This window comes from Ischnura elegans, chromosome 11 (assembly GCF_921293095.1).
Source record: "Ischnura elegans chromosome 11, ioIscEleg1.1, whole genome shotgun sequence".
Taxonomy (NCBI): Eukaryota; Metazoa; Arthropoda; class Insecta; order Odonata; family Coenagrionidae; genus Ischnura; species Ischnura elegans.
In genome coordinates, this window is record NC_060256.1 from 34,810,770 (window position 1) to 34,837,675 (window position 26,906).

Sequence of the window (26,906 nt, forward strand, 5' to 3'; positions counted from 1 at the left end):
GATATGAATATAACTGCTTCAGACTTGTAGAATAAACACCATGTTTAGAAATTTAGACATGCATTTTCATTTTCAAATATGCATTTCTGCCTCATTGCATGTGAACTATGATTGACGATCCAAGTATTCTATGGTGTCTTTTGTACTATAAAAATTAACAAAATATAGTAATATAACTATGAATGACTGATGAAAACTGCTTACAGATCACTGAATACACTTCCAATTAGAAATGAACTATAAAGCTAATGTAATGGATGCCTTGACTGATTGGGTATTATTTTTACTGGTAAATGCCTTCAGCTGGATTCAATGCTTTACCATAATTTTGAAATAAAGTCGTTGGAAGAATAGAAAGAAAAGAAAGATATATAGTCTGCTATCACTTGCAAAAGTGAATGACTCAAGTATAGCTCTCCTATGTTAGATCAAGTACATACATATTTTCAGTTCCTTCTGAGCTGTGTATAGTAATGATATGAATGTATGCAACAAATCAGTGACCACTGTAGTTTTTGGTAAAGATGCATTCTGTGTAAATGTCCTTTGAACTGTTGCATCATCAAATAATTGAAGAATCTTCTTTCCTACGTAAAAAGTGTGTCCCCTCTTTGTAAATAATTTGCATGTGTCCTGGCAATGCTGATTGGCCTTTTCTAATGTGCGGGTTTTTGAGTGCGATACATAACTGCAGTCATGCTTGAATCTTTTGTCATATTTTTTTGATTCCATATCCGATTTCTCTAATTCCATGTTCTAATTACTTGTGCAGGCTTTCCTGGTGAGACTGGTCCGCGAGGTTTCACTGGCCCCCAGGGTCCTCCAGGGCCCAGAGGGTTGCAGGGAGAGAAGGGCCTCTCCATTGTGGTGAGCTGTGCTTTTTAAAATATTTTTATACACTTTCTTTGCCGTTTGTCATCTTGTCAAGGATAAATCTTGCTACTCAATTCTAACCCACTTTCCAAATTAGTTATCAAGCTGAAATTTCAGGATAACTAACAATCCGATGACAATGCAATATTCTACCACTTATACATATTATGACTGTTTTAACTGTGTCTTGATTATTATTCGGAATTTAAAATGAAATAATGAGATTAGCTCGAAAAATGGCTACCAAAATCCAATGGTGGCACTGTGATCATTCAGGGTCCCCGCGCTCTGATAACTTTTTCAAAGCAACTATTTCATTGATAAAAACACATGTGGTCTACTCCTGCCAGCAACAGTTTACTCACCCTTGGAATAGGTCTGGACGCAGTCAATGCTGTGTATTTCTAAAGTCCTCAAGGCAACTAAATAGTTGCTTTATAAAAGTTGCCAGTGCGCGGGGGCCCTTAAAGAAATGAGAACAATTGAGTCATAACAACAAATTTGTATATATCATAACACCCTGAAACTATGAAATACAGTGACCTACAATCAATTATATTTTAATTGATGTAAAATTTAAAGGGGCTTGTTTTTCTTCTCACAGGGCCCCAAGGGACTTGATGGATCACCTGGCAGGGATGGCGAAAAGGGTCAGAAAGGAGAGATAGGCTACACAGGGCCCAGGGGTTCCCCTGGTGACTCGATGCAGGGTATTCCAGGGCCACCAGGACCTCCTGGACTGAGGGGAGAGCCTGGAGTGGCAGGAAGACCGGGACAGCCGGGATTCTCTGGTGAATCAGTCATTTTTTGAACTGCTCACATTTTCATTGTTAACACCTCCAAAATTAAAAAAAAATTGGCTATAATTCAATGCGTACACATCACCTACCAATGAATGTACATATTGATTGCATTATGGCTCCAAAAAGGACTCATTCCACAGTTTTTTTACTACTAAATTTGTTATTGTCCACATTTAAAGAGCCATATTTTTCCATCTTTTGATTTTCCACTGTATTATTTCATTATTTACTGTTACTTCTCAAGAATAAATAATAAAAACCACAAGATGTAGCTAAAATTCATCAATTAGACCTTGCTGTGAATTTCAGAGCAATTGTGAAGCCCATGTTCACGCTATGTTAATTTATCTTTTATAGCATATCAAGGTACTACAGTCATTAATGTCATCCCTATATATGCAAAGTTCTCAGAGATTGGATAGAATACGTCATTGCTAAATCATTGCTCTCTTTTTTGTTGACACTTTGCACCCTAACACTAACCCTTGAACAGTCATAGTCAATAATTAGTATCCCCTAAATTAAAATCCCAATAGAATAGAATAGAATAGTTTATTTGCCCAAAAGATACAAATACCAAAGTGAGTACATAGGGCACGTCATGAAAAAAATATATATACACAAATATGATCAATGTATAGATGCCAGATATTCATTCACTGAGTAAAAACATTTATCTTGAAGATAAGAGCTAACTTTTTGTTTGAACACGGAAAATCTTTCTTCCTTTTTTATATTTAGTGGCAGACCATTATATAACCTTACACACATTGCATGAGGCCCTTTCGAAGTTGCACTTAGATTTGACATTGAAACATGCACATCATCACAACTCCTTGTCATGTATGAATGATAAAATTTATTAGTTTTAAAATCAGTAAGGTGTTTCTTAGTATACAGCACGGCATTATAAATATACACGGAATGAAAAGTTTGAATTCCCAGTCTCTGAAAAAGAGGTTTACAATGTGCCCTATAAGACTATTTCATTCAATATTAATATCCCAAATAATTAAAATCCCCTAAATCCACCCCTGGATCAACAATGAAGTCTTTCCATGCCACTCTCATCCCAGCTGTGATTTCATTCAAATGAAATGCAATAGTTCAGATAAAGAGGGTGCCTCAAGATGGGTGGCATTAGACATGTCTCTTTTCCTCTCTCGCAGGAATCCCTGGTGAGAAGGGTGAGGCTGGAGGCAAGTGCTCGGATTGCTACCCAGGAGCCAAGGGTGAGAAGGGAGAGGCTGGATTACACGGATTGGCTGGCATCTCAGGGGAGAGGGGCCCGCCTGGAGAGAGGGGCTATCCCGGAGAGCCAGGGCTCGTTGGTATGCCTGGTGAGATGGGACCCCCTGGCAAGGAGGTGAGTGAAAACAAGCTCTCAAGAAAACAAGTGCTTTTCATTCATGCGACCCACGCATCGACTCATGGAAACTGTTTATAACTCTCCAATTCCGGCGCGTAATAGTTTTTTGACTTGTGTCACAAGAGCCTGCAACACACGTAGAATGGAACACGGAAACCACAACGAAAGGCGACTTGTGTCAATGTGTGTCGATGAATGGAGAGCACCCGAAGGTTTTGGAGTCAGTGTTCAATGCTGACAAACATGCATTACGTGAGAACTGCATCATCATCATAAATCTACAGTGTTGGTTAACCGTCTTAACTATCCTTCTTCCTGGGGTACCAACTGTCAAGAAATGTGGAGGGTATTTTCATAAAATGTAGCAACTAGAAAAAGATACAAAGCTATTTTATTACGTATCCATAAAAGGTTTTTTTTTAATTATCAAGGTTAACCCTTGTGGTGGGAACTTTTTATGTGCTTTGCTCATTGAATGCCGAACTTACTCAAAATTTTTATTGCTAGCTGGATATTGGCTTTCACTTGGGCACTTTCTCTTACCATAAGGATCGCTAAGGGGCTTAATTCTAACAGACCAGCCTGTGTGGCAGTGGGGGTGCTTCATGCACAGTGGGTCTCCTCTTTACTGGCTTGAAGCTAAAATCATAAACTCTCGCAGCCCAAGGGTTAAACTGGTTAATATTGACAAAATATTTTTACCTTAACTGAAATAAGTTATAGCAAATTAAATAATGGACTACGTAAGAGCCGATACATCAGCCCGCTGCACTAAAAGGGTTAAAGTACTGAGAAATAGTAATTGGGCTTAATTAAGGTTATTTCATACAAAATGTAATCAATTACAAGTACCGTGAGTCCTCGTTTAACGTCACTTACCGTTCCTGAAAAATGTGACGATAAACGAAATGACGTTAATCAAAGCATAATATCCCATTAGAAACAATGTAAAAAGTGAATATCGGGTCCTGGACCTCACAATTCCTACGTGAAAAAATTTTAGCGTATCATATCTGGGGCATTTTTTACGATGGGAATGCCAAGCTATGGCATAAATACGAGTTCCTGTCTTCATCGACGACAATATCAGCAGTGACGTAAATCCTTCTCCATTTTTGTATCTTCCCGCATTTGCTTTTCGGCTTCGCTATGGTGGTCGCCCGGGCGAGCGTCGCCTGGGCATCATCATCGCTGAAACATCGTCGCAGTTACAGGAACCAAAATTATAGTGAACACGCCGAAAAAAGTGACGGCAAAAACTCCCGAGTTCTACACGGAAAAATTCCTTGAAATCAATTTTTTGGTTCCAAAAACCATTATGTCAAGTATAACCTTGCGCAGCTACCTAAGAATTCATTTTGCAGAAAATTTGCTAAAATCGTAATCGCAATTAACAATAAACACACCGTTTTACACTTCGTTTAGACTGACTGTATTACCGCCCACAAAACGAACAACCTTCAACGCCCGCCGCTTCGCGTGTTTTTCTCGTGCGAAATTTAAAAGCCCTGACGTTATCGCGAAGCGAAGGTGCGATAAACGAATGATGGTCTCAAAATTTTCGTGACGTTATCGCGAAATGACGTTAAACGGGGTGACGTAGAACGAGGACTCACTGTATAAGTTACTGACTTTAACCCTCTCCTATAAGAAATTTCTTATAAGTCCTACAGAAACTTATAGGATTTTATTTGTGTGGGTTGCATACCTTTCAGGTTTTGTCCGGCAGGCGTTTGAGTCACCATAGCTTATGTTGGTAATTGATAATTCTTTAAGGAATTCTTATAAGATTTTTTTTTGGAAATTATGTATAACTCTTTGTTAAGTAGTGTTCTGCTGCTAATTTATTGGCGTTTTCAGTAGGTGAGAGCGCACAAAAAATTGTAGACTTAAAAAATCTGTCTATTTCGAGTCTACAGGTTACTTTTTAGTGCGGTAGGCTGATATGTCAGCTCTTACGTAGTCCATTATTATAAAATAGCTTTGTATTTTTTTTCCTAGTTGCTACATTTTATGAAAATCCCCTCTGCATTTCTTGCCAGTACCCCAGGAAGAAGGATAGCACTAAGAGGGTTAGAAATTAATCAGTGAAATTACAGGTACAATCGCGATTACTTCTTGTAACATTGTTCACTCCCCCCTCCCCCCAAATGAAACTCCTGGCCACGTCACTGGCGGAATATTTAAATATTTTGTTTTTCTGGGATGGCCAGGGAGAGGTAAGCCACGTTAGCAATCCCTACGGTGAGGGAAAATGCCCTTGGGCTCAACCCAGGTGGCAATAAAAATTTTATTGGAAACTGAAGTAGGTAGTCAAGCAATGGTCAAACGTTTAAAAACATTTTTCCTGCAGTTATCGTGCAAAATGTTTAAAAACATTCCCGCTGACTAAGTAAGGAAGAAGAATTATGTAGGTCTTTAAAGATTAACCAATGGGAAGATTGAGTGAAGGACTGTGTCAAACCAATACAGTAAAACCTCTATGTAGTGAACCTCTTTACATCATAAACCTCCATACTTCATACCACCCCTAAGGTCCCGTCAGATGTACTTGTAAATTTATAGACAAACCTCTTTGTAGTGAACCTCTTTATATTGTAAAACCTCCACGTATCATACCAAGGAGACACCCCCGAGACAGCCTAACTACCTCTGCAAATCGTACTGAGACAACTAGAGACCATTAATGCACCTGCGATTACATACATGGAATGACATTTTCAGCGATAAATGTTTCACCCTTATTTTTTTTTCTTACACCTTTTACATACACCTTTTAGATCTATGAACTCTCTATCTTTAGAACTATGCGGTAATTTTCACGTTAACCATTAGTTGTGGCCATTTTGTTTCATATGAGAGTATACCTAACAGTAAATAAGAAAAAAGGTATCCAACTTTCCTAATCATTTTAAGTGACTATTGAATTAAGAGAGATCACATTGTTTACTCTAGAATCATTGTAAAAATCATGCGACAGTGCTCACTTTCTGTTATAATTAAATAATATATATATGTTCACTAATGCATGCATGTTTGTTTAAACACATATATACATAATGATTTAAAAGAGAGTACATAGTACATTTCATTTCCAAGGGATATGAAAAAATGGTGCATATCATGCAAACCTCTCTATAGTGAACCTCCATACATCAAATTGCCCAAATTTTGGTCCCCTCCATTACGATTTAAAGAGGTTTTACTGTATTATGATTGATGATGATGATATGTACTAATTAATATTCCATGTATTTTCATAATCAAATGAACTAAATATGTGCTATTCTCTGCAATGCGTAGAGCAAGTATCAGCAATGTTTTTTTATCCTATCATTACGTTTTTCTAGAGACTTTTTAACCCATTTTGTCCATTTATGTTATTCAATAAAATAGGAATACTAATAAGAACTCTTTGATTTCACTCTTAAGAGGATGAAATTTGGCTGAGTCCATATTTATTCTGTATTTCTCCATATTGATCAATTTTTTTTGGGAGCAGCCATTATATTACATACTTGAGTTTTCATGTTTGTAAATTTTTGTTTGTGTGGGATTAAAGGATTATGTCGCTCACTGACTGTCCTAATATTATCCACATGGAATAATTTCCTCTTTCATATATACCAGTAATATAATGTGGTGGTGATTTTTTCCATCTGCAGGGACAACCTGGTAGCTCAGGTCTCCCTGGACCTATGGGACCGAAAGGTGAACCTGCCATTATTACGGACCTCCATTTTGGCCCGCCTGGTCCGAAAGGTGACCCAGGCTATCCGGGACCAGTTGGGCCAAAGGGGAACGCAGGGCCTGTTGGACCTCCGGGACTTGAAGGACTACCAGGACTGCCAGGTCCACCTGGAGAGAAGGTAAGGAGAAGAAAGAGCTATAGTGCCACCTAAATCATTTACATTCATGCCAGTGTTTTTGCGGTGACATGCCGGCGATTGCTCATGTGCTAGTAAACTGATCTAGATTTACCTTTGGTGATATTTGGTATATAGCAAGATTCCTAGATAATGGTAAATAAAAATGTCTCAAGTTGGTATAAAAAAGGGCCAAATGTCAAGTTTGCAAAATCAATTCAAAATCTAGTTCAGATACTTCTTGAAAACATTTTGATGGATCCAGGTATCATTTTATCTTGGACATGGCACTTAAGAACATTGTTAAAAGGTGTTCTATGTAAGTAATTTTGTTTCATTCTATCCTGGTTTAATAGGACTTTAATTTTGTAATGACGGTACAGGACATGAACACTAAGTGGGGAATTTTATTATTGTCCTCAATTCCAAATCAAGGGTTTTCTTATTGGGTAAAATACCCCTCCCAGCTGTTAGGTACCTACCTACATGGATATGTTCTGTGAATTTGAGCAATAATCCTCCCCAGGAATTGGCACAGATTATGAGGACACAGCAGGGTAGGAGTTTTGAATGCTAATCCTGCCAAATCCAAAGCTAGTCCTGGTGTATAAAGGTTTTAATAAAAATTGTTTATATTATATAATTTAATATGTAGCGATGATGTAATGTTATTTCTTTATACTATTGTATATTTTTAGAGTGCAGTAATTTTGGTTTCAATCAAAAGTGCTATAAATAAATAAATCAAACTTTATTGGCCTCGTGAGTCTAATTGTAGACACAGGGCAGATCAAGAGTGGTTAGATAAAAGAGGAGGAAAAATTAAAAAGCTTATAAGCATTACCTGCATAACATTCATGTTAGATTGCATAATGGACATTAGTATGGTCAAGTTCTACCAAATATTCATAAGTTTGTCAATATACAGCAACAGTTATAAATATTATGTACAGTAAGTAATTAGATATCATTGAATAGTTTTTAGTAATGTTTTTTTCACTTAAGTATTCAGTTAGGGAGTAGTGCGGGTTATTTATGAGATGGGCTCTGACTTTTTCTAATCGAACTCACTTTCTCTATTGTATTAAGATGATTGGGTAGCTTATTGTAGATTTGTGCAATGCTATGGCTAGAAATTTTATTTGTGAGTGATAATTCTTTATTATTGATATGGATGAAACAAATGTGTAAATAATGTGTCTAGAATAGTGTATGGCATTGTGGCTAGATGCCTAAGGACTGTAATTATAAGAGTACTATGAAATGCAGCCCAGAAGTTTGAAGGTGTCTGAGGAAAAGGGTACATGGGTATGAGCACATGATTATCCTTTGCAGGGCTTGAGAGGTTTTGATGGCATGGACGGAGTACCGGGTTCACATGGTATCCCAGGGGCCAAGGGTGAGCCAGGTCGGAGCGTGAAGGGAGAGCCAGGGCTGCAAGGGTTAATAGGGCCTCGAGGCTATGATGGTTCCAAGGGAGAGAAGGGAGACAGGGGTAGAGATGGTAAGTGCACACTCTTACTTGATACTTACAGCAAAACAGCACCTTGAATGTGAGTCAGTGAATTGTGAATAAATCATCTCCGAACTACATTTATCGCTCTAAGTGCTAATCTTGTCTGGTAATTGCAAGATATGCCGAGGGCAACTGAATAAAATGTTGCTTGTTGGGGAAAAATGATCAATTAGCTATTTTTTTCATTTATTTGCAAGTAATTTTTTTGCATTGTTAAAGTTGAACTAGTTGATAACATTAGGAGATGTTTACATGGCCTGAAAAATAAATGTTATTATTTCAGTGTCATTACATTTTTATGAGCCTATGTATATTTTAAAATAATAATTATGATAACATATTTATAGCTCATTAAACAATTTAAACATTTAAATACCATGGACACAAAACCAATTTTGGAGCTTCAGGTGACCCCAGAGGCTGCATGTTGCCTGTTGGAGGGATGGCCTTTAGAAATACAATCATAATGCTGTGCATATTGTTCCATAGCAAAAAATGTCTTTTGCATGAACTTTGGATACATAAATAATGCAGAACAAAGTTACTCTAAAGAAAATACAATGTAATTAAAATAAAATTAATAAAGGAATAAGGTTTGAAAACTTTGGTATTGAATTGCATTTTTTGGGTTTGCAATGGAGCTTTATTTTTGGAATTTTTCTTTGAGGCTTTATTTTAGTCATCTAGGTTATACACTTGTCTCCAGGCCCGTTACTAGCTGATCTGGTGCCCGGGGCAAACTGGGATCGTGCCCCCCCCCATTCCATAACATTGTTATATCTGCAATCATGAGATTTGAAAATATAATTGAAAACATTTTCATAATAAAGATATTTCATTGATTATGACAGTAAAGGAGCTCTTTCGTTGTGTTGAAGAGAGCTGAGAGCGCCACAAAGCGGATAACGTTGTTAGTAAAAATTTAAAAAAAATTTAGTCGGCGAGCACGGTGCGCCCCCAACTTGCTGCGCCCAGGGCAAAATACCCTGGTTGCCCCGCCCTCGCGACGCCCTGCTTGTCTCATTCTGTTTATATATTCTATGTATGATTTAATGTGTGATTGTGTTCCTTTGATCCTCTTTGTGCTCAGGTGAAGCTTGTAAATATGATCCTGAGAATTTAACAATTGGCCCTCCTGGCTTCGATGGTGCCAAGGGTGAGAGAGGCGACAAAGGAGAACCAGGATACAAAGGAGATAAAGGACAGATGGGCTTCGCGGTGAGTTCTACCTCTTTTGATTAGACACCCATTGGGCACCCACTTATGTAACACTCTTAGTGTCACCAATTTGAAGTGTTTCTTTCAAGAAATACCAATGGAATTTAACCCTTAACCAGTGATGTGCAATTCTTGTTACACTACCAGTGACGTGCGGTCTGGGAGACCGCAACAAATCAAAAATTCATAAAATATTGCTATGCCATTTTTATTGTTTTGTTTAATTTTTCTTTGAATGCTTAACTATTTTAAAACTTATATTAAAATTTTTACACTCCCAATACGAATTAATTTGACATAAAAAATTGTGATTTGAAGCAGGATCAAAAAACTGATACCAAAAACACATGAGTTATAATTATTATATTTATGTATCAATATTTCGCCAGATTCAAAAAAGGCCTTAAATGTTAAAGTTGGAAGGCTAAGTAGTAAGTAGCCATGAAATTTATCCCGCTTATTCCTTTTCTTGATGCATTCTTAGTAAGTGCCGTGCGGTCTCACAGACCGCTAATCGAGTTCAATTGCAAATTTACAGAAATTAATAAAAGGAACGTTAAATTTTAAGAGTGGGATGTCCTTGTTATGCAAAAATATGAAGCTAACGAAAATTATAGATATTTTGAAATCTTAATTTTGAAAATATTCATAATTTTAGAAAAGCAGGGGTCTCTCAGACCGCACGTCACCGGTTAAGGGTTAAATACAGCAGACTCCCGACTATCTGGCTGCGGTTTATCTGTTTTGCGGCTTATCAGTGCACGAGTTTTACACTTCATCAATGTTTTCCGTGATCTTTAAAAAGAAATTAATCGGATGCAAAAGCACCAATATATTTGCATTTTAATGCAAGGCTACGATGGGATTATTGTTTATATGGGATAACTGTTTATATGGGATTACTGAAGGAATGTTTCAAGTTCACTAGGACATCTGCTCTAGCATGCAGACTACAATCAGCGGCGGGGAAAAAAACTCTTGATTAATTTTAGAAGATTCTTCAATGGTTAACTAAATAAGAGATATGTTGTCTATAGTTGTATATTTCATATTTCAAATGTGCTATTATTACCATGACCTCGCATTTGGTTAAATATGTCCCAAAGGAACCGGAGATTTTGTCGCACTCGGACATATTTACGCCGTAACTAATCAAGGTCAAACTGGAGAGGAAGGAAATAGTAAAAGTGAAGGCAGCAAGGGAAGTGGAAGTAGAGATAGCCTGAATTTTAGCCAGGCACTCGCCTGCGTGGACAAATTGCCAACAGTGCAGGTTTCCTATAATCGCTATGTGATGATCGAGCACCTTCACAGAAGCTCTGTGTTCATGTTAAATAAACATCACAGTGCGTGATTGCATTCAGTGATCATGGAACTGCTTCCTGCAGCAGTTGCATACTGGGCAACTTGCGCAAGATGCGACTACATAGCGTGGTGCCTGACAATGTAGTTTCCAATGTTGCGCAGCAGTTTTGAAGCATTCATGCAAACCAATTTTCTCCATCCGTGATCTTGCAGACACGGGTTTTCGGAAACCAAATATTACATGGAGCAGTAGGATTGCGAATACAATCACGTGTATGCTGTTACTGTGCTACCTGCTAGCAGCCTGCGTCGTATCAGCGCTCAAAGCCTCGCCCCGAGGTCACCTCACCTTGCAGCTGCAGGAACTAGAAATACGTCACACGGACTTTTCCCATCATTCCTACTAAGCCGTCACATTTTTGCGCACTAGAAAATTTTCCCTTTTCTTTTAATCGCGAAAAATAGATATCGTCATTAAAAAATGTAAGAGCGTGAAATGCGTACTCCAGGAGTAATAATAATAACCTTTCGATATAGGTAATAAAAAAATAATAGGAAACCACCCTATTTTATTAGTCTGCAAACCTTAAGTTGAAATACCACAGAGTAGAAGAAGAATTAGTGAATTAGTGAAATTTAGACCTTATGGAGCCAAGTAATATATCTCGGTTATTAAATGAGGCAAACCCTACCTTTCCCTTGCTCTATTGCCGCCATTGCTCAGCTGTTCCTTGTCAAAAGTTCCAGCTAGAATTTTCTGCATAATCCAACTAGATCTAGCAAGATTTAGAAGGAACCTACTAGAATACAATAAGATTTAGCATGAAACAGGTTAAGTTGGAGGAAACGAGTGAAGACAAGACCTGAATGTTCCACAATCACGAGTTACTAAATCACTTCCAAAGTTCATGAATCACTTTTTAAACAACATTTTTGGAGATGCATCGATGTCCATCATTCAATTCCTTTTAGAATACTTTCTATGAAGGCTCCAAAAATTAAGTCAGAAAATCAGCTGGGTGAGGGACCCAAAAAATGTTCTACAATCACGAGTTTAATCACTTCCAAAGTTCATGAATCACGTTTTTAACAACATTTTTGGAGATGCAGCTAGATCCTGCTGGAGATGTCCAATTTCTTCCTGGGATTTTTCCTACGGTTTAATGTAATCACTTCCAAAGTCCATGAATCTTGTTTTAAACAAAATTTTTGGAGATGCACCTAGATATTAGTGGAGATTTCCAATTTCTAGCCGTAATTTTTTCTATGGTTGTCTATAGTTGAATTCTTGTTACAGGGTGAATTTGGTCCCCCAGGACCTCCAGGCCCTCCTGGTCCTGTTGGGCCTCGGGGCTTGCCTGGTCCCAGAGGAGAGAAGGGTAAGGATGGCCCCATGGGCTTCCCGGGAGACCCTGGTAAGGATGGCACCATTGGACTTGCTGGCAGACCTGGATTGAAAGGTTAGTACTCACGTTATGTATTGGGGGTTTTTTAAATTAGGCACTCCTTCCATTGTCTTCCTACACTTCTTTGCCATTTCTCATACCCCTGGGTTAAAGTCTGCTTAAATTTTTAGTAGATACTATTCTTTGTTCATTTTATCTTTGTGGGTGCTGTGGCTAAAGCAAGTGGAGGTGAGGGTAGGGTAAGCATCTCAACGCATGACTTTCCCTTAGTGGGCGTGGCTCCAGTCAGTTGCTCTCAGACCTTGGTCAAGTTAACATTGTGAATATGTTTGTGGAGCAGTGTTGCCAAACCGCACACATTCTCCTTGTATGTTGTTTAAGTATGCCTTTCACCAACGGCAACTCATTCAGCATGGTAGCTGACAATGTAATGGGCTTTTGTGAGAAGATTATCCTCAATACCTTCCAAGTGAGTAGGTATATTGTCTCTGGGGCCAAAATACCTGTGGCCACCCATGACTCACACATTTTCAGTGACAAACTAGGGCGGCAATGTACATTTGGCAACATTAAGATCATTCCTGCTCTCTCTCTCTCTCTCTTTTGGTACTACCCCTACACCATAGGCAAAGCCTTCTGAGAGCGTCCAGGATATCACGAAAGCTTACCCTTAAGCATCAAGTATATAGATTATAGCAAGCCACCTGGCATTGCTTGGGAAAAATAGTACCCAAAGATGTGGGAAACTTGGAATTTATGTTCACACAGCAGAATTTTAGGCACGCTTAACAGCAAACCGTGGAAAAGATGATTTCCATAAATTGTGAACACAATCAGCTTATACCTGATCTTTTTATCAGCTGATCACACCACTAAATACAGATATTCCCATGTTTGATCGGTTCGTAGTTGTGTCTAACTAATGTAAGGGATAATTGTAGTGGATTGTTTAAAATTTGAGTGTTTGCCACTATTTGTGGATCCTTAAATTGTGGACTTTTACCCATGGGTAGTCCTAAATTTTCTCCTCCATCATTATTGACCAAGTAGGTTACTTTATTTCTCATCTTCCTTTTCCCCCTAGGTCTTTTTAAGTTTCACAGGAGGTTTCCCATTGAGTGTCTTTTTTAACATCTGGAGTCATCAATTCTTGATATTCCTCCATTCTTCTCATGTTCAGCCAATTATAGCCAACTCCTTCATTGTGTCTTCCGATACTTCAGAGCAGTCAGAAAGATAGTAATGAGACATGGTAACCTGAGTGATGGGGAATATTTTCATCAAAAGACCCTCATTCTTCTGTTAACTATCCTTGAAAAATTTATCTCTGCTGCTTCAGTATTTGAACAGACTAAAATTTTGATGATTTCTGAAGTTAACTTTTGCCAGTGAACGGTACAGGTTGTCTCAGAAGGTATCTACAATATTTCAGGAGGTGGTAGGGAAGACAATTTTAAGCAATTTTGTCCATAAACATGGGGCTGCAAATCCTTAGTAACTGAACTATGGCAACGCAAACAGTTTTTTGGATGCACTTTGCAGGTACCATGAAAAGTTTTTTTTTTTTGTATGTAGCCTTTTTGACATTTTATTTTACACACTGGATTTTTGAGGACATCAAATCGTTAAGGTTGGATGAAAATGTGCGATTATAATAGTCTGAAACACTTAATCTCAAAATGGGTGAGATGCACTGTCATATTGATGATATTAACTCAAAGCTCTCAAACGATTTCTCAAACGAAATGTTATAATTCTGTACGTTAGAGAAAATTAAAAATGTTCTACCTTCACCGAAGATAGCCATCCTCCTCTTCAATCTATGGGAGTGTATGATGTTCCCTGCCACTGTTTAGCTGCAGTATATTTTTTCTAATTTGAGTAAAATGATTGTACTTCCAGGTGAAAAGGGAGGAAGTGGAAGGTCAGTGGAGGGTCCACCTGGACCTCCTGGCCCGTATGGACCCAAAGGAGAGAAGGGACTCCCTGGTATTCCTGGCAAGGATGGCATCCCTGGGGTGAAAGGTGAGTGCACTTTGTGTTCTCTGTGCATGCTGCTCTTTTCAATTCATAAAATTATCTTCTCTTTGCCTTAATGTACAAAAAATCACAATGTTGTTGACCACATTGAATCTATCACATACAGTAGAACCTCACTTATGAAACTTTCAGCGGAAAACCAAAAAAAGTTTCATAAGTGAGGAAGTTTCATATGTGAGGTTTTTTGGTATTTAGCATGAAATCCTTTCCTATAGGGGCTGGTTTGTTTCCAGGATGCAATTACTCATTTGGAGGCAAGAAATTGAAGCCTAATGATCTTATTTTCTCAAAACTAACACCCCAGATGATGTATTACTTTAAGAGAAATATAATTTTACATTCCTGATTAACTTTACCGACGGTTGAACAACTAGCATTTCTGGTACTAAGCTGCAAGGCTATCACACAGGAGAGATTTCGGAATGATGACACTAAATGTTCACAGAGAAGCCAATTTTTTAAAAAAGTTGACTCATTAAAAGCAGTTTTCAGGAAATTCATCATACCACCTATAGGCAAACCCCAGATTGGAGATTGAAGAAATGAAATACCTAAGGAAAGTCATCCAAATTAACCCCATAACTAGGGAGCAAAATTTCACTAATGCATCACGAAGGCTTCACACCCTATGGACCTGGGTTAATGGCAGAGGCAGAAAGTTTTCAGAGATGGCTCTATCCCTGCTTGAGAGTAGTGTGGACGGAACTTCCAGGGCAACACACTGTCCAGCAGATGGGACATTAAGCCCTGGTTAAGCCTATCGTTACAACCTGGCTAATTTCAACACAGGGTTTCTATGCTCCCTCTCTTACCTCATGGCGCAAATGACCCCAGCTGTCAGTTTTCTCCCTCTAAATACCATGCCATAGATAATATGGAGCACCTGGCAGTGGCGTAATTATGGTTGGGGGATGAGGGGATGGATCCCTCTCCAAAGCCTCAGAAAAATTAAAAAAAAATTTAAATCAAGTCTAGCTTTGATAAACAGCAACTGCATCTACTAAATGTTAAATTTTATGTGCCAAAATGATGTAGAACATATTTACAGGCATGCCATTTTTTTAATTTTACGGGAATCCCCATTGCTTCGGAGGGGTGGGTGGTGAAGCCGCCCCCCAGGTACTACCGTCACCCCCAAAGCATATTCCTAGTTACGCCACTGATACCCCGGATATTCCGTGACTAAGTTCACTTTTCCGGTGCTTAGAAAACTTTTAAGTGAGCATTTGAAATAATCGCGCAACTGCTGTCAGTGATGAATGGACAAAAATAGATTAAGACCCCGGAAAAATCTCCCCTCTCAATAATGTTTACGCACTAAAAAAAGAATTTTCCCATGACATTTTAGTAATAATAGATTGAATCTACCGGGTATAGCTTCTCTGCCGGCATTCTTCCGCGAATTCAGCGCCGGGAACTTCGACTCACAAGCCGCGTGACTCATCTTCACTTTATATTTTGCTTCCCCATATCTGAAAACAACACCAGACTGTTTTTTTACTTCGATATAATGGTTATAAGTCATTCCTGAGTCGAAAGGAACTGCTTTATCTCTCGCGTTTTGAATTTGACTTTAATGATTACGTTACTACTGACGATGCGAGTTATTCTCCGAGGGCATTCGTACTAACTCTCGTTCAGTTAAAAAATAAACGCTTGCCACCAGGCAGTCAAGGTCAATCTATATTTCATTTAAACCCGCAGATACAAGTTGGGTCAGTTTTGATCTGCGCGCCGCGTAAGCAACTTTCCTCCGGCTCAATTCGTCCCGCGGATGAGGGATTAGCCCGCGGAATGAGTCCACGCATGCTGTTTTTGCCATCGTGTTGAATCACCAACGGCTTACGTCCATACTACAAAATATGATAATCTTTTTTGAATGACCTTGGAAGCCAAAATTTAGGTACTCTAGGATTTTTAACGGCTCATTTAGGTGTTATTTCGCTGGGGCGACGGGAAGCATAACCTTGGAAAATACTAGACAATCTTCCGTCAGAGATAGATATTCCGGATTAATGATCATCTACTGCAGCTAATATTAATATCTAATAAACAGCATCGCTCGTTATTAAAACTTATTATTCTTCAATGGCATATCTATGTAATGAGCACGTACTACCCCCGCTCCTGTGACTAAAATCGGCGCGCCTACCGCAATCTTCTCGTAGAGCAGTTCTCTGACAAGTCGTACAAGTGAGGTATTTTATCACATTGGACTGGAAAAATACGTTTCATAACCGAGGTCGTCGTATAGGTGAAGAGTTTCATAACTGAGGTTGGAAATACATGGGTTCATATGGGGTTATTCACCGGACCAAAAAAAATCGGCGTATAAGTGAGGTCATCGCATAACTGAGGGTCGTATAACCGAGGTTCTACTGTACATATTCATCTTTGGAGCACTGGAACCAGCTTTTAAATCTCTTTAGTGAATGTGTCATCCTTTCTTCTTAAAGTCAAAGAAGAGTGTAGAAGATAATTTCTTGAATGAAACGTTAACAAAAATTCACTAATTCTTGATTTACTTTGTGGTATTCCATTATAAGTTTTCCTGGATATCAGACAATTACTTACAGTAAAACTTTGATTTTACGCAGTTGGAGGGTCCGAAATATGGGCACTGTGTAAAATCAAGAGTTGGTATTGAGGAGGAGTATAGTTTTCAGGATAACGTTTTCGCATTATTTTTAGAACGCTTAGTCATACACTTTGTATAGTTCTGATTTAAGCCAGAACCGGAACCAGAAAAAGTCTCATATGTGAGGTTTTATGGTAAAAGAGCATGAAATCCTTTTCAATTGCGTAAAATATGTTTCCCGGATTCAATTACTCATTTGTAGGCAAGAAAATGAAGCCTAATGATATTATTTACTCACAAGCAACACCACAGATAACGTGTTACTAGTATTAATAGTCCGGAACAATTTTCCCTCTTTATAATTTTTACGCATTAAAAAAGCATTTTCCAATGAAATTTTAGCGTCAGTAGAATGAATCTACCGGGTACATATTGCTTCTCTGTTGGCATTCTTCCGTGAATTCAGCGCCGGTACCTTCGACTTACAAGCCGTGTGACTCATCTTCACGTAATAATGTACTTCCCCATATCTGATAACAACACCGGACGCTTTTTGTATTTCGATTAAATGGTGCTAAGCCATTCCTGGGTTTAAAGGGACTGCCTTATCACTCACGTCTTGAATTTGACTTCAATGATTGCATGACGATTGACGATGCGAGTTATTCTCTGAGGGTATTAACTCCCGTTCCGTTAAAAATAAACGCTTGCCACCTAGCGAAGTTAAGCTAACAGCTATTCAAGTTCCAATCATGTTTCATTTAAACCTACTGACAATGAGATACAAGTTTAGTCAGTTCTGATAAGTGTGCCACGCAAGCAACTTTCCCTCGCCTCCTTTCATCCCGCAGATGTGGGGTTAGCCCACGGAATGAGACAACATATACTGCTTTTACCATCGTGTTGAATCACCATCGACTTACGTCCATACTAGAAGTACGACTATCTTTTTGGACCACCTTGGAAGCCAAAATTTTGGCACGGGATGATTTTTAACGGCTCATTTCGCCATTATATTTCGCTGAGGCGACGGGAAACATAGCGTTCGCAAAATTCTAGAAAACTTTCCGTCAGGGATAGGTATTCCGGTATACATAGAAATTGTCTCTATTAGACTTCAGAATTTCATGAACAATCTGCTTTAGAGTGATGCTGTTTTCATCTATGTACCTAATTTTTATTTGTTTCATTCTGTATTTAGCAATACGTTGATGCGCATGGCATTTTACTGAATTAAATTTGATATATTTAATTCAATTGAGAAACTAAAGAGGAATATTTTGAGAAGTATTTATTTAAATTATTTATCTTTATAAATATGGCATTGGGATAAACTTTTATCTAAAAAAATGGATTTATCACCATATAACAAACTTTAGATTTGTCTCTACAGGAAAAATGTTTTTGTTTATCTTCTCAAATAGATGTCTCCATAGCTGGGCATTCTTGATTTATTTTTATCAGACAGGCATGTTGAGTTAATTTTAAATGCTAGTTTATGTCTGATCTGAATGGATGGATGGTCATTTGCATAAGTTTCACTTAGCATTGACCTGAAGATTGTCCTTGTGATGTTGCAACAACCATGCATTGGTAGATTTAAAATCATGTTGTGTTGATGAGTTTGCAATGTGGCTGACTGACATTGGCTTTGGCAGGTGCTCCTGGCTTTGATGGGCAGAAGGGTGAGAGAGGAAACCCAGGATTGGATGGCCTCCCAGGTCTATCGGGTCAGAAGGGCGAACCAGGGCCTCTGGGGCCAGCTGGTTCACAAGGAACTCCAGGACGACCAGGCGTGGATGGATTCAAAGGTAAGCATCACTGGCTGGCTTTTTGGTGCCTGTATAGGCTGATGTGAATTCCTACAAGTACAGTGGCTTAGCTACAGGGGGGGGAATTTCTGTGTTACAACCCCGACCATCTTGAGCCTTTAGAAGAGACACCAAAAACTTTATGTACTTTATTTTAAATAAATACTCGTACGAAATTACCGTTTTTGAGTCTTGAAAATCATGTTTTCAACATTAAAAAATCCCAAAAATTTTCCCGGACCTCCCTTTGCTCTGGGGTGTTTTTCATGCACTCTGGAAGGGCCCCGAAATCTCCGGTATATCCCCCCCTACCCCAATTTCAAAATCCTGGCTATGCCACTTTACAAGTATGTATAATTGTTTTTCTAAGCTTTCCCTTGTTGTTTCATTAATTATGTTTTTCCAAAAATGAATGAACCCATTTTTTCTAATACAATAATCTCCCAACTACTAGTTCACTGATAATTTGTGTTGTGGATTATCTTTACATGAGTTTTACTATCCTTCAATGTTTTCAGTGATATTTATAAAAGCAATAAAATCGGATGCAATGGATTGACGTATTTTAATGCAAGTATACAAAAGGCTTATTGTTTCTATTAGAATTCTCTTTTTAAAACTTAATTATTTTCTTTATTTGATGGCAAGGAATGTGTCCAGTTTACTTGGATGTCAGCTTTAGTGTTGCATTAGACAATGAGCATCAGAAAAAAAACTCTTGATTAATTTAATAAAATTCCTTCAATGGATAACCAATCCTAAATTGTTATAATTTAATAACGTAAGAACTTTTTTTTGTTAAGAAGTTCGTTGTTAAGAAGAAAAATTGTTAAAACTGTAAGAAAATGCAATCTACGATCTTATGTACATATGCACATATTTTATATCACAAAGTCGCAATTGTTGCCACAGCCTTTCGTTTGCTTGAATACATATCGATACCTCCACTGCACTAATGCTTAACAATCACTCACCGAAACAAATCTGCTCATCTAGTAGCCCTAGAATAGTACTAGATGAGCTGATTTGATTCTGTGGGCGATTGTTGAGTGTTTGTGCGGTGGAGGTGATGTGACAATATAACCTTGATGGACTAAAAATTGGGAGTTGGCAGTATATGGACATGCGATTCATCACCTGGGGATTCACTATAGGTGTCTATTCAATTATAGTGTTATCACCCTAAGTAACATATATTACCAAAATATATTTCAGTTAGCCACGTATATGTGAATGGTGACAACTCAACCAGTAGTGGATGCAGAGAAAACTCGAGGAGGGGGGGGGGGGGGGGTGCAAAATATTTCTTGAGCTACCTCTGCTTTTATCAGAATGAAAAATAAGTCACATGCAAAGTTTGAGAAAGTTTCATTTAAACTGATGATACACATACACAAGATAATGCTATGTTATAATATAAAAAAGTTACAATTGTGGTCGTACAATGCTAGGCAATGCATGTGGCCCCGCAAGGGGGGGTGCGAGCCCCCCATATATATTCACCACTGAACTCGACGACTGACTCACCCCAAAGACCAAGGTAGTGTAGTGATTAAATTTAACTGTGGAATCCTACCTTTTAGAATATATTTCAATATTTTCTCCCAAATTTCAGTTTATTAAAAAAATATTCATTATCCGTAGATAAACTTGAGCATTTTTTTATTACTATGGCAGTTTATCTTTAAAGAATTCAATGGTGAACTATTGTTTTATTCCTGAATTGGTATTTTTATTTTCCTTAATCTACTGAATTTCTGTCATACCACTTGTCTGTTATATTATTTTCTATCAGTTTAATACTGGCATATGCAGCATTACAATTTCTCTGAGTTATCTCGTTATCATTGAAACTAATAACTTGTCTGATTTTAGAAGTTGTAACTAGTACATGCTGAAATAACAATTATATAGATTTTCATAGCACTATTTAGTGGTACTTTTTCAGTAAGGGGATGCTATTTTGTTTGCAGGTGAGCCAGGGCTTCCAGGAGAGGAGGGACGTCCAGGCCTGACAGGATTCCCTGGTGAGAAGGGAGACCAAGGCTCACCAGGACTTGATGGACCCAAGGGATTCCCAGGACCCCGCGGAATGCCAGGTACCGCATCTAGTCATTGAGCAATTTTGTTAAGCAGTATTTTAATTGTAATTACCAATGATGCTCATTTCGATAATTCTCATTAAACCTTCTAATCTTAAACTGGATAAGTGACAGTTTTAGTCCATCCTGAAGGGCATCCATTAAATTTAAGAATTATTTAATTTAAAATTATTTTATTTCAATTTTAGTCGCAGAATAATATTTATTGAGGTGCATATTTAAGTGATCTGCTCTCATATTTTTAAAAATGAAACTGACTTCATGATATTCTCAATCGTTTAATCCTTAATAAGCCAGCAGGCCGATGTATTGACCCAGGGTATGCGTGAAGAGTGCCACAAGCTAATCTGTTGGCCAGATTATTTTTACATCGCACCTTTTATTTTTTGTGCTTCAAGTAGCTTTTGTAACGATTTTTTTCATTATCTGTTGTACTTTCTTTATACTTATAATAAAGTACTTTCTTTATACAGTGTGTCCTCGTTTAATGTCATCCCGTTTAACGTTGTGTCATGATAATGTTGTCCAAAAATTGAAACCCTTGATCATTTAACGTCGTTATTGCTTCGCGATAACGTTGTTCAAATTATGCGCGGCGAAAAAAAAATGAATGGCGAATAGGACGCAAGCGCATCTGATGTATAGTAAATATTACTATATTAATGCGATTGGTAATTTTCGCTCGACAGAAAAGGTTGGCGTGGGTAGCGTATGTTAAATATGCGTCTGAGCGAATAATTATCGCCTCATTTACCCATTATCCGTTTATTTTTCTGATGCCAACCGAAAAAAATGTCCACGAAGAAGAGTGGCTATCCCGGCGGTTCTTCAGACGTGAAGAAAAAACGGCGATATTAGAACAAAAACTTGGTATTTTTAAAAGAATTGAAGAAGGTGCAACTGCTGGAGAGATCGGTCGAGTTTTAGGTTTGCAGGTCGAGTTTTTACAATTAAAATTTCTTCTGTTACTGAAAATATCGATGTTTCGCCATTAAAATACTTTCTTTTTAGTTTTTATATTTCATTTAATAATGCCTTCTTCCCAACCTTTTCGTAATGAAAATTCGTTTCGTTTCGAATGAATCGTTATCATGCTGAAGTGAATAATCGGTAATGAATGTTTCTCGCGATTTCCGCCGGGTTAAAGAATTCATATCATCACGAAAATTGACTCGCCCTTCATCCTCGTGCTTCCGAGTGTCAGATTCAGATTTTTTTCGTTTTGGCCTGATTCAGGTGCCTCCCGATTGGTCACAAAGTCTGCTTAAAGTTACGGCTCCGATAATTGGCCTCCTTGGATTCTCGCCCGGGAAATTCTGGATTCTTCACGAAGAAATGGATTGTTAGGAACATGGCTAGGAACCAATTTAAATTTTTTACATTGTTTCTTATGGGAAACACTGCATCGTTTAACGTTGTTTCGCTCAACGTCGACTTTTTCAGGAACGAATCAACAACGTTAAACGAGGACTCACTGTACTTGTTTTCTAGCAAAAATATACAAAAACATGAATACAATACAGGCAAGAGAGTTTGGTACCGGTAGGAACAATCATAACGTCTGTTACTGGATAATGGCACACAATTTACAAAACTCATTTAAAGACAATATTAGAATTAGCAATGTTGTTTAACATTCTTCATGCCTCTAAGATTTTATTTTAATGTTTTTGCCTGCTTATGTTACATTTCTTATGTTTAGTTATGGATTTAACAGGTATTTAAACCTTTTTTTAAAGTGAAGAACAAAGAAATGGGTGGAGTCGATATCCCTTGAGTGAGTACTCGACATGGAAAAATTGAAGCTTCAAATTAATGGGTGAATAGTGAAATTTGATTTTGCAATTGTATTTTTTGTCAGAAGCCGGTGATTCAGCATTTAAAATGATGCCTCATTTATTACTGTAGGTGCAGTATTAACAGGGGCATATATAGAATAACAAAAATAGACCTTAATGTAATAACTAGAGATGCGTGAAATTTGCAAATGTGATATAGATGCGATGTGCGCAAATAAATGCAACATAGATGCGATGACTGGACTTTAATGATATTTTTACGAAAATCTGCCTTTTTGACGGCAAAATTCGTACATTTTGTGCCAAACGCAGTTTAAATGCTCCACCGGCACTCACCGCTCAAAGCATGTGAGCGACTGGCCATCTGCTAGTTGGCTGGGACTCTACGTGGCCGCGAGCTACAAGTGGGCGCGGGAAAGCTACACTTCCGCCACTATATGTCTTATTCCTTAATTTATTATTGTTAAACAACATAACTATTTAAATTATTCTGTATTTTGTCATATAACTGTGTTTCACTACATTTCATCGTCATCTACCTCATAATGAAAATAAAAAATAGACGCCACAAAATGCGATAAACTGTTATTGAAAGTGCGATAAAATAAAAATGAAAGTGTGATTTTCACGTATCTCTAGCAATAACATATAGGATGAACTTCATAGTTTGGCAAAGCATGATTCATATGATGTAAACTGCTAATCACACTAGTTTTGCATGAGTTGTCTCTGACATGTCTCAATTACACACATAGGTCCTCCTGGACGTCCTGGCTTGGATGGCTTGAATGGCATGAAGGGTGACAAAGGTGCCGAGGGTATTCCTGGTTTCATTGGCCCCAAGGGACGAGATGGGCTGGATGGTATCCCTGGTGAGCGAGGGGCCAAGGGTGATGGTGGCTTCCCGGGCACCCCTGGAACCCCTGGAATGGATGGTCTTCCTGGCCCCAAGGGAGAGAGGGGCCTCCCTGGATTCCCCGTGAGTTTTTCTGGGGTCTCTCTTCACCGATGGCCATCAATCAGTAGGAACCCCTCATATCATTCTCAGATTCAATGTTTTCCTCTTTTTGGACTATTTTCCTGTCAATTATGGCCAATGGTGAATATAGAAAATATTCAACAGGGGGTGCAAAAGATATCTTGAGGTATCTTTTATTGTAATAAAAAAAGGAATCAAGTCACATGCAAAGTTTAATTAAGTTATATTGAAATTGAGTACATAATTATACAAGACAATGCCATTTTATAATATAAAAAAGTTACAATTGTGGTTTTGCAATGTTCAAAAATGCAGGCGGCCCTTCAAGGATATACATGAAATGCCATGAGATCTCAGAAAGAGAAATATGCATTCTTATGGCATTTCATGTATATTTCACCGTTGTTCGTGTGGCAGGCTTTGAAATATTACACAATACTTGATGTCACTTCTTTCTTTGTTGGAGCTCTAATCTTATTGAGTCTGATCTTGTCGTTATGATTCACCAGGGTGAGAAGGGAACGCCTGGCGAGGTTTCGGAGAAGGGCCAGAAGGGAGAACCTGGAATGCCTGGCCTTAGGGGACCTCCAGGCCTGCCTGGCTTTGAGGGCACTCCAGGTGTCAAGGGAGAGGCTGGACTACCTGGTATAGGAAGGCCTGGGCCCCCTGGATTCAAGGGTGAGCGCGGACTGCCTGGCCTCTTGGGCCCCATTGGACCACCTGGCCTCGATGGACCTCCTGGCCTTGAGGGCTTCCCTGGCATGAAAGGAAACCAGGTGGGTGCTGATGTGAACTAATGTGAGATTCTCTTGAATTTTTCCATTTTAGCCTCAACAAAAAGTTTCTATGGCTGGGAGAGGAACTTTTTGTGTTAGATTCACAATAAAATATGAAAAATGGTAATTTCTACACTTAAATTTGTAAGAGAGCATCCTTTAGTTTTGTGAGCTGTTTAGGGGAGGTAGTGTTGAAATATGGATGATTCAGGCAAAGTTATCATTGCAGAAATAAGATTATTGTGGATACTTTGCGAGCAAGCCTTTATTCGCACCATCAGAGTCACAGAATCATACAGTACAAATACATATCAGTGTGTGCCACATGCACAAGACAAAAAGAAAAACAAAATACTCACTAAATTCACCCGCAGGCAATACTGGAAATATAGATTAACAATACAATTCAACAGGGAGGGGGTCAAGCAGATTCTCACACAACCTCATGTGAGGGATAGATGATAGTTGAGATACAGGAGAGGGATATTAGCAAGTATCACATAATTTTTGTGATGTCTGAACTGTGATTCTAGAATACAGTTGAGGACTATAAATCCAGAATCCAGAAACCCTGAACATTTGAAAATTCCTCTGTGTATAAGTGTTTCGACTTGCCACCTCGTGGCACCATTCTCGGAGCCTTGTTCTGGGACGAGTAGGAAGTTAGCACACGCTATGAACATATGCTACCAACCTAGGCAGGGACATGTAAAGATCATCTCAAATATAGAGCACAAAAGCCTGAATGCATTTATAAATTAATTAATTAACAAAATGTAAAAGCATTTGTACATATTTACGGTCCAACTAAGGAAGGTACCGATAGACATCACAACGTCTGCTAGCGAATGCTATCAACGAAAGCTATTGAGCATGAAGAATAAGATGATGTCTTTATTGCTCCTTCTCATCCAGTATTAAGCATGTATAGTTTATACTACAGAAGCTACAATCCTGATTTGATGACTTATTCGGCAAGTTTTTTACCTCCTCCAATTTAGTGTACTTGTATCCACCTAAGGCGAATAATGTTCTCCTAGGGGTTATTCGATAGAATTTCATGTGTGATTTCTGAGTTATGGTTTTATTGCATTCAAATTGTCAAAAAAAGTGTACCATGTACTTTTTCCACATGCTGAAGACCAGAAATCCTTAAAAACTAGAAATCCTGAAACCCTTTGGTCCCAAGCTTTCTTGATTTGAGGTCCTCTGTGCATTCATAGTAATCTGTACAATTGTACATTCATAGTTTTCTGAAAAACTAGTCTTAATTAATTTAAATAAAAATTGTTAAACAAATTTTTGAAAAGTAAATCCTGCGTAATTAAGCATAGATTAACGTATTAACATTGAAAATACATATTTTGAGCAATCTCACGTGAGAATAGAGGGGTTGGGGTCGAGCCGAATCACATGATATCTCATTAAGGGGGAGGAGGGTGGTCCATAAATTACCAAAATCACCTCAGATAATTGTTATGTCTGTGGGCTGGAATAACACATTATGCATCAGATGCCACAGGATTTATTATCTGCTTCACAATATGTACACAAGAAATAACAATTGTGAGGTAGCATCCTGCTAGCCCGGAAGTTCATTAGCAACTGCCCTGAACTGCAACTTATTCCTGCTGGACAGGCTGCTATTCACAAATGAACATCAAAAAACATCCTGCGAAACATACATGACAGCAATTAATAGATGCCCACTAACTCCACTACCGACCATGGTTTCGGCACTCCATGTCAATTTCAAGGGTATGAAGCAGACACTCTCTCATGTATTTGTACCAGAGCCAAGATAGAAGGAGGGGGTGTATGGAAGTGGGGCGAGGGGATTAGGAAATATTAATGGTGAACAAAAGAAGGCCGATGACATAAAACAGACTACAAAGTGGGTTGTGGGTGAAGGTCAAGGTTTTTTTTATCATAATTTCATTTACCTCCATATAAATAATTCATTATCAGTTTTGCGGAGCGGATAGCAATAGTGTTGTTTAAATTTATGAATGATGCTGCAAAAATTGAGTATTAATATACATGGCCACATAATTTTAGCTTCTTTATTGCAAGAATGGACCCTATCAGTTTTTAGCATGTAGTCTCAAAGCTATTCAGTGGAGTTTATAATCTCCATGTGAATATTTTTACCTTGGGGGTTATCACCATACCTTTGGTGTGCTCTTTTTAAACCATTTACATCCATTTAATTCTCAGGGTGAAATTGGACCCTTTGGAGACCCTGGCATCCCTGGCCTTGATGGACTGCCTGGCTTGCCTGGTGAGCCGGGACCTGCTGGCATCCCTGGATTCCCTGGACTTAAGGGAGAGATTGGCTTCTCTGGAAGGAGCGGACTTGATGGGCCACCTGGCGAAAAAGGACTGCCTGGTAAGCATGAAGTCGTAGAAGAGAAATACATATATACAATGTCCTTGGAATTGCTTCTCCCCTGGAGCAGTAAAAA

The 26,906-nt window shown here is 38.4% G+C and overlaps 1 protein-coding gene across 1 annotated transcript in view; it reads left to right on the top strand.

The window, feature by feature from the left end:
- Positions 1-26,906, top strand: part of LOC124168353 (collagen alpha-2(IV) chain) — a 237,250-nt gene that overhangs the window by 198,177 nt on the left and 12,167 nt on the right. The window contains exons 11-23 of the mRNA XM_046546550.1: positions 773-867; positions 1,478-1,664; positions 2,846-3,042; positions 6,711-6,914; positions 8,247-8,415; positions 9,518-9,645; positions 12,248-12,410; positions 14,259-14,381; positions 18,633-18,785; positions 20,759-20,884; positions 23,442-23,665; positions 24,175-24,441; positions 26,659-26,830. Coding sequence (XP_046402506.1) covers positions 773-867; positions 1,478-1,664; positions 2,846-3,042; positions 6,711-6,914; positions 8,247-8,415; positions 9,518-9,645; positions 12,248-12,410; positions 14,259-14,381; positions 18,633-18,785; positions 20,759-20,884; positions 23,442-23,665; positions 24,175-24,441; positions 26,659-26,830 — 2,208 coding nt within the window. The remainder of the gene's footprint in view (positions 1-772; positions 868-1,477; positions 1,665-2,845; positions 3,043-6,710; positions 6,915-8,246; positions 8,416-9,517; positions 9,646-12,247; positions 12,411-14,258; positions 14,382-18,632; positions 18,786-20,758; positions 20,885-23,441; positions 23,666-24,174; positions 24,442-26,658; positions 26,831-26,906) is intronic.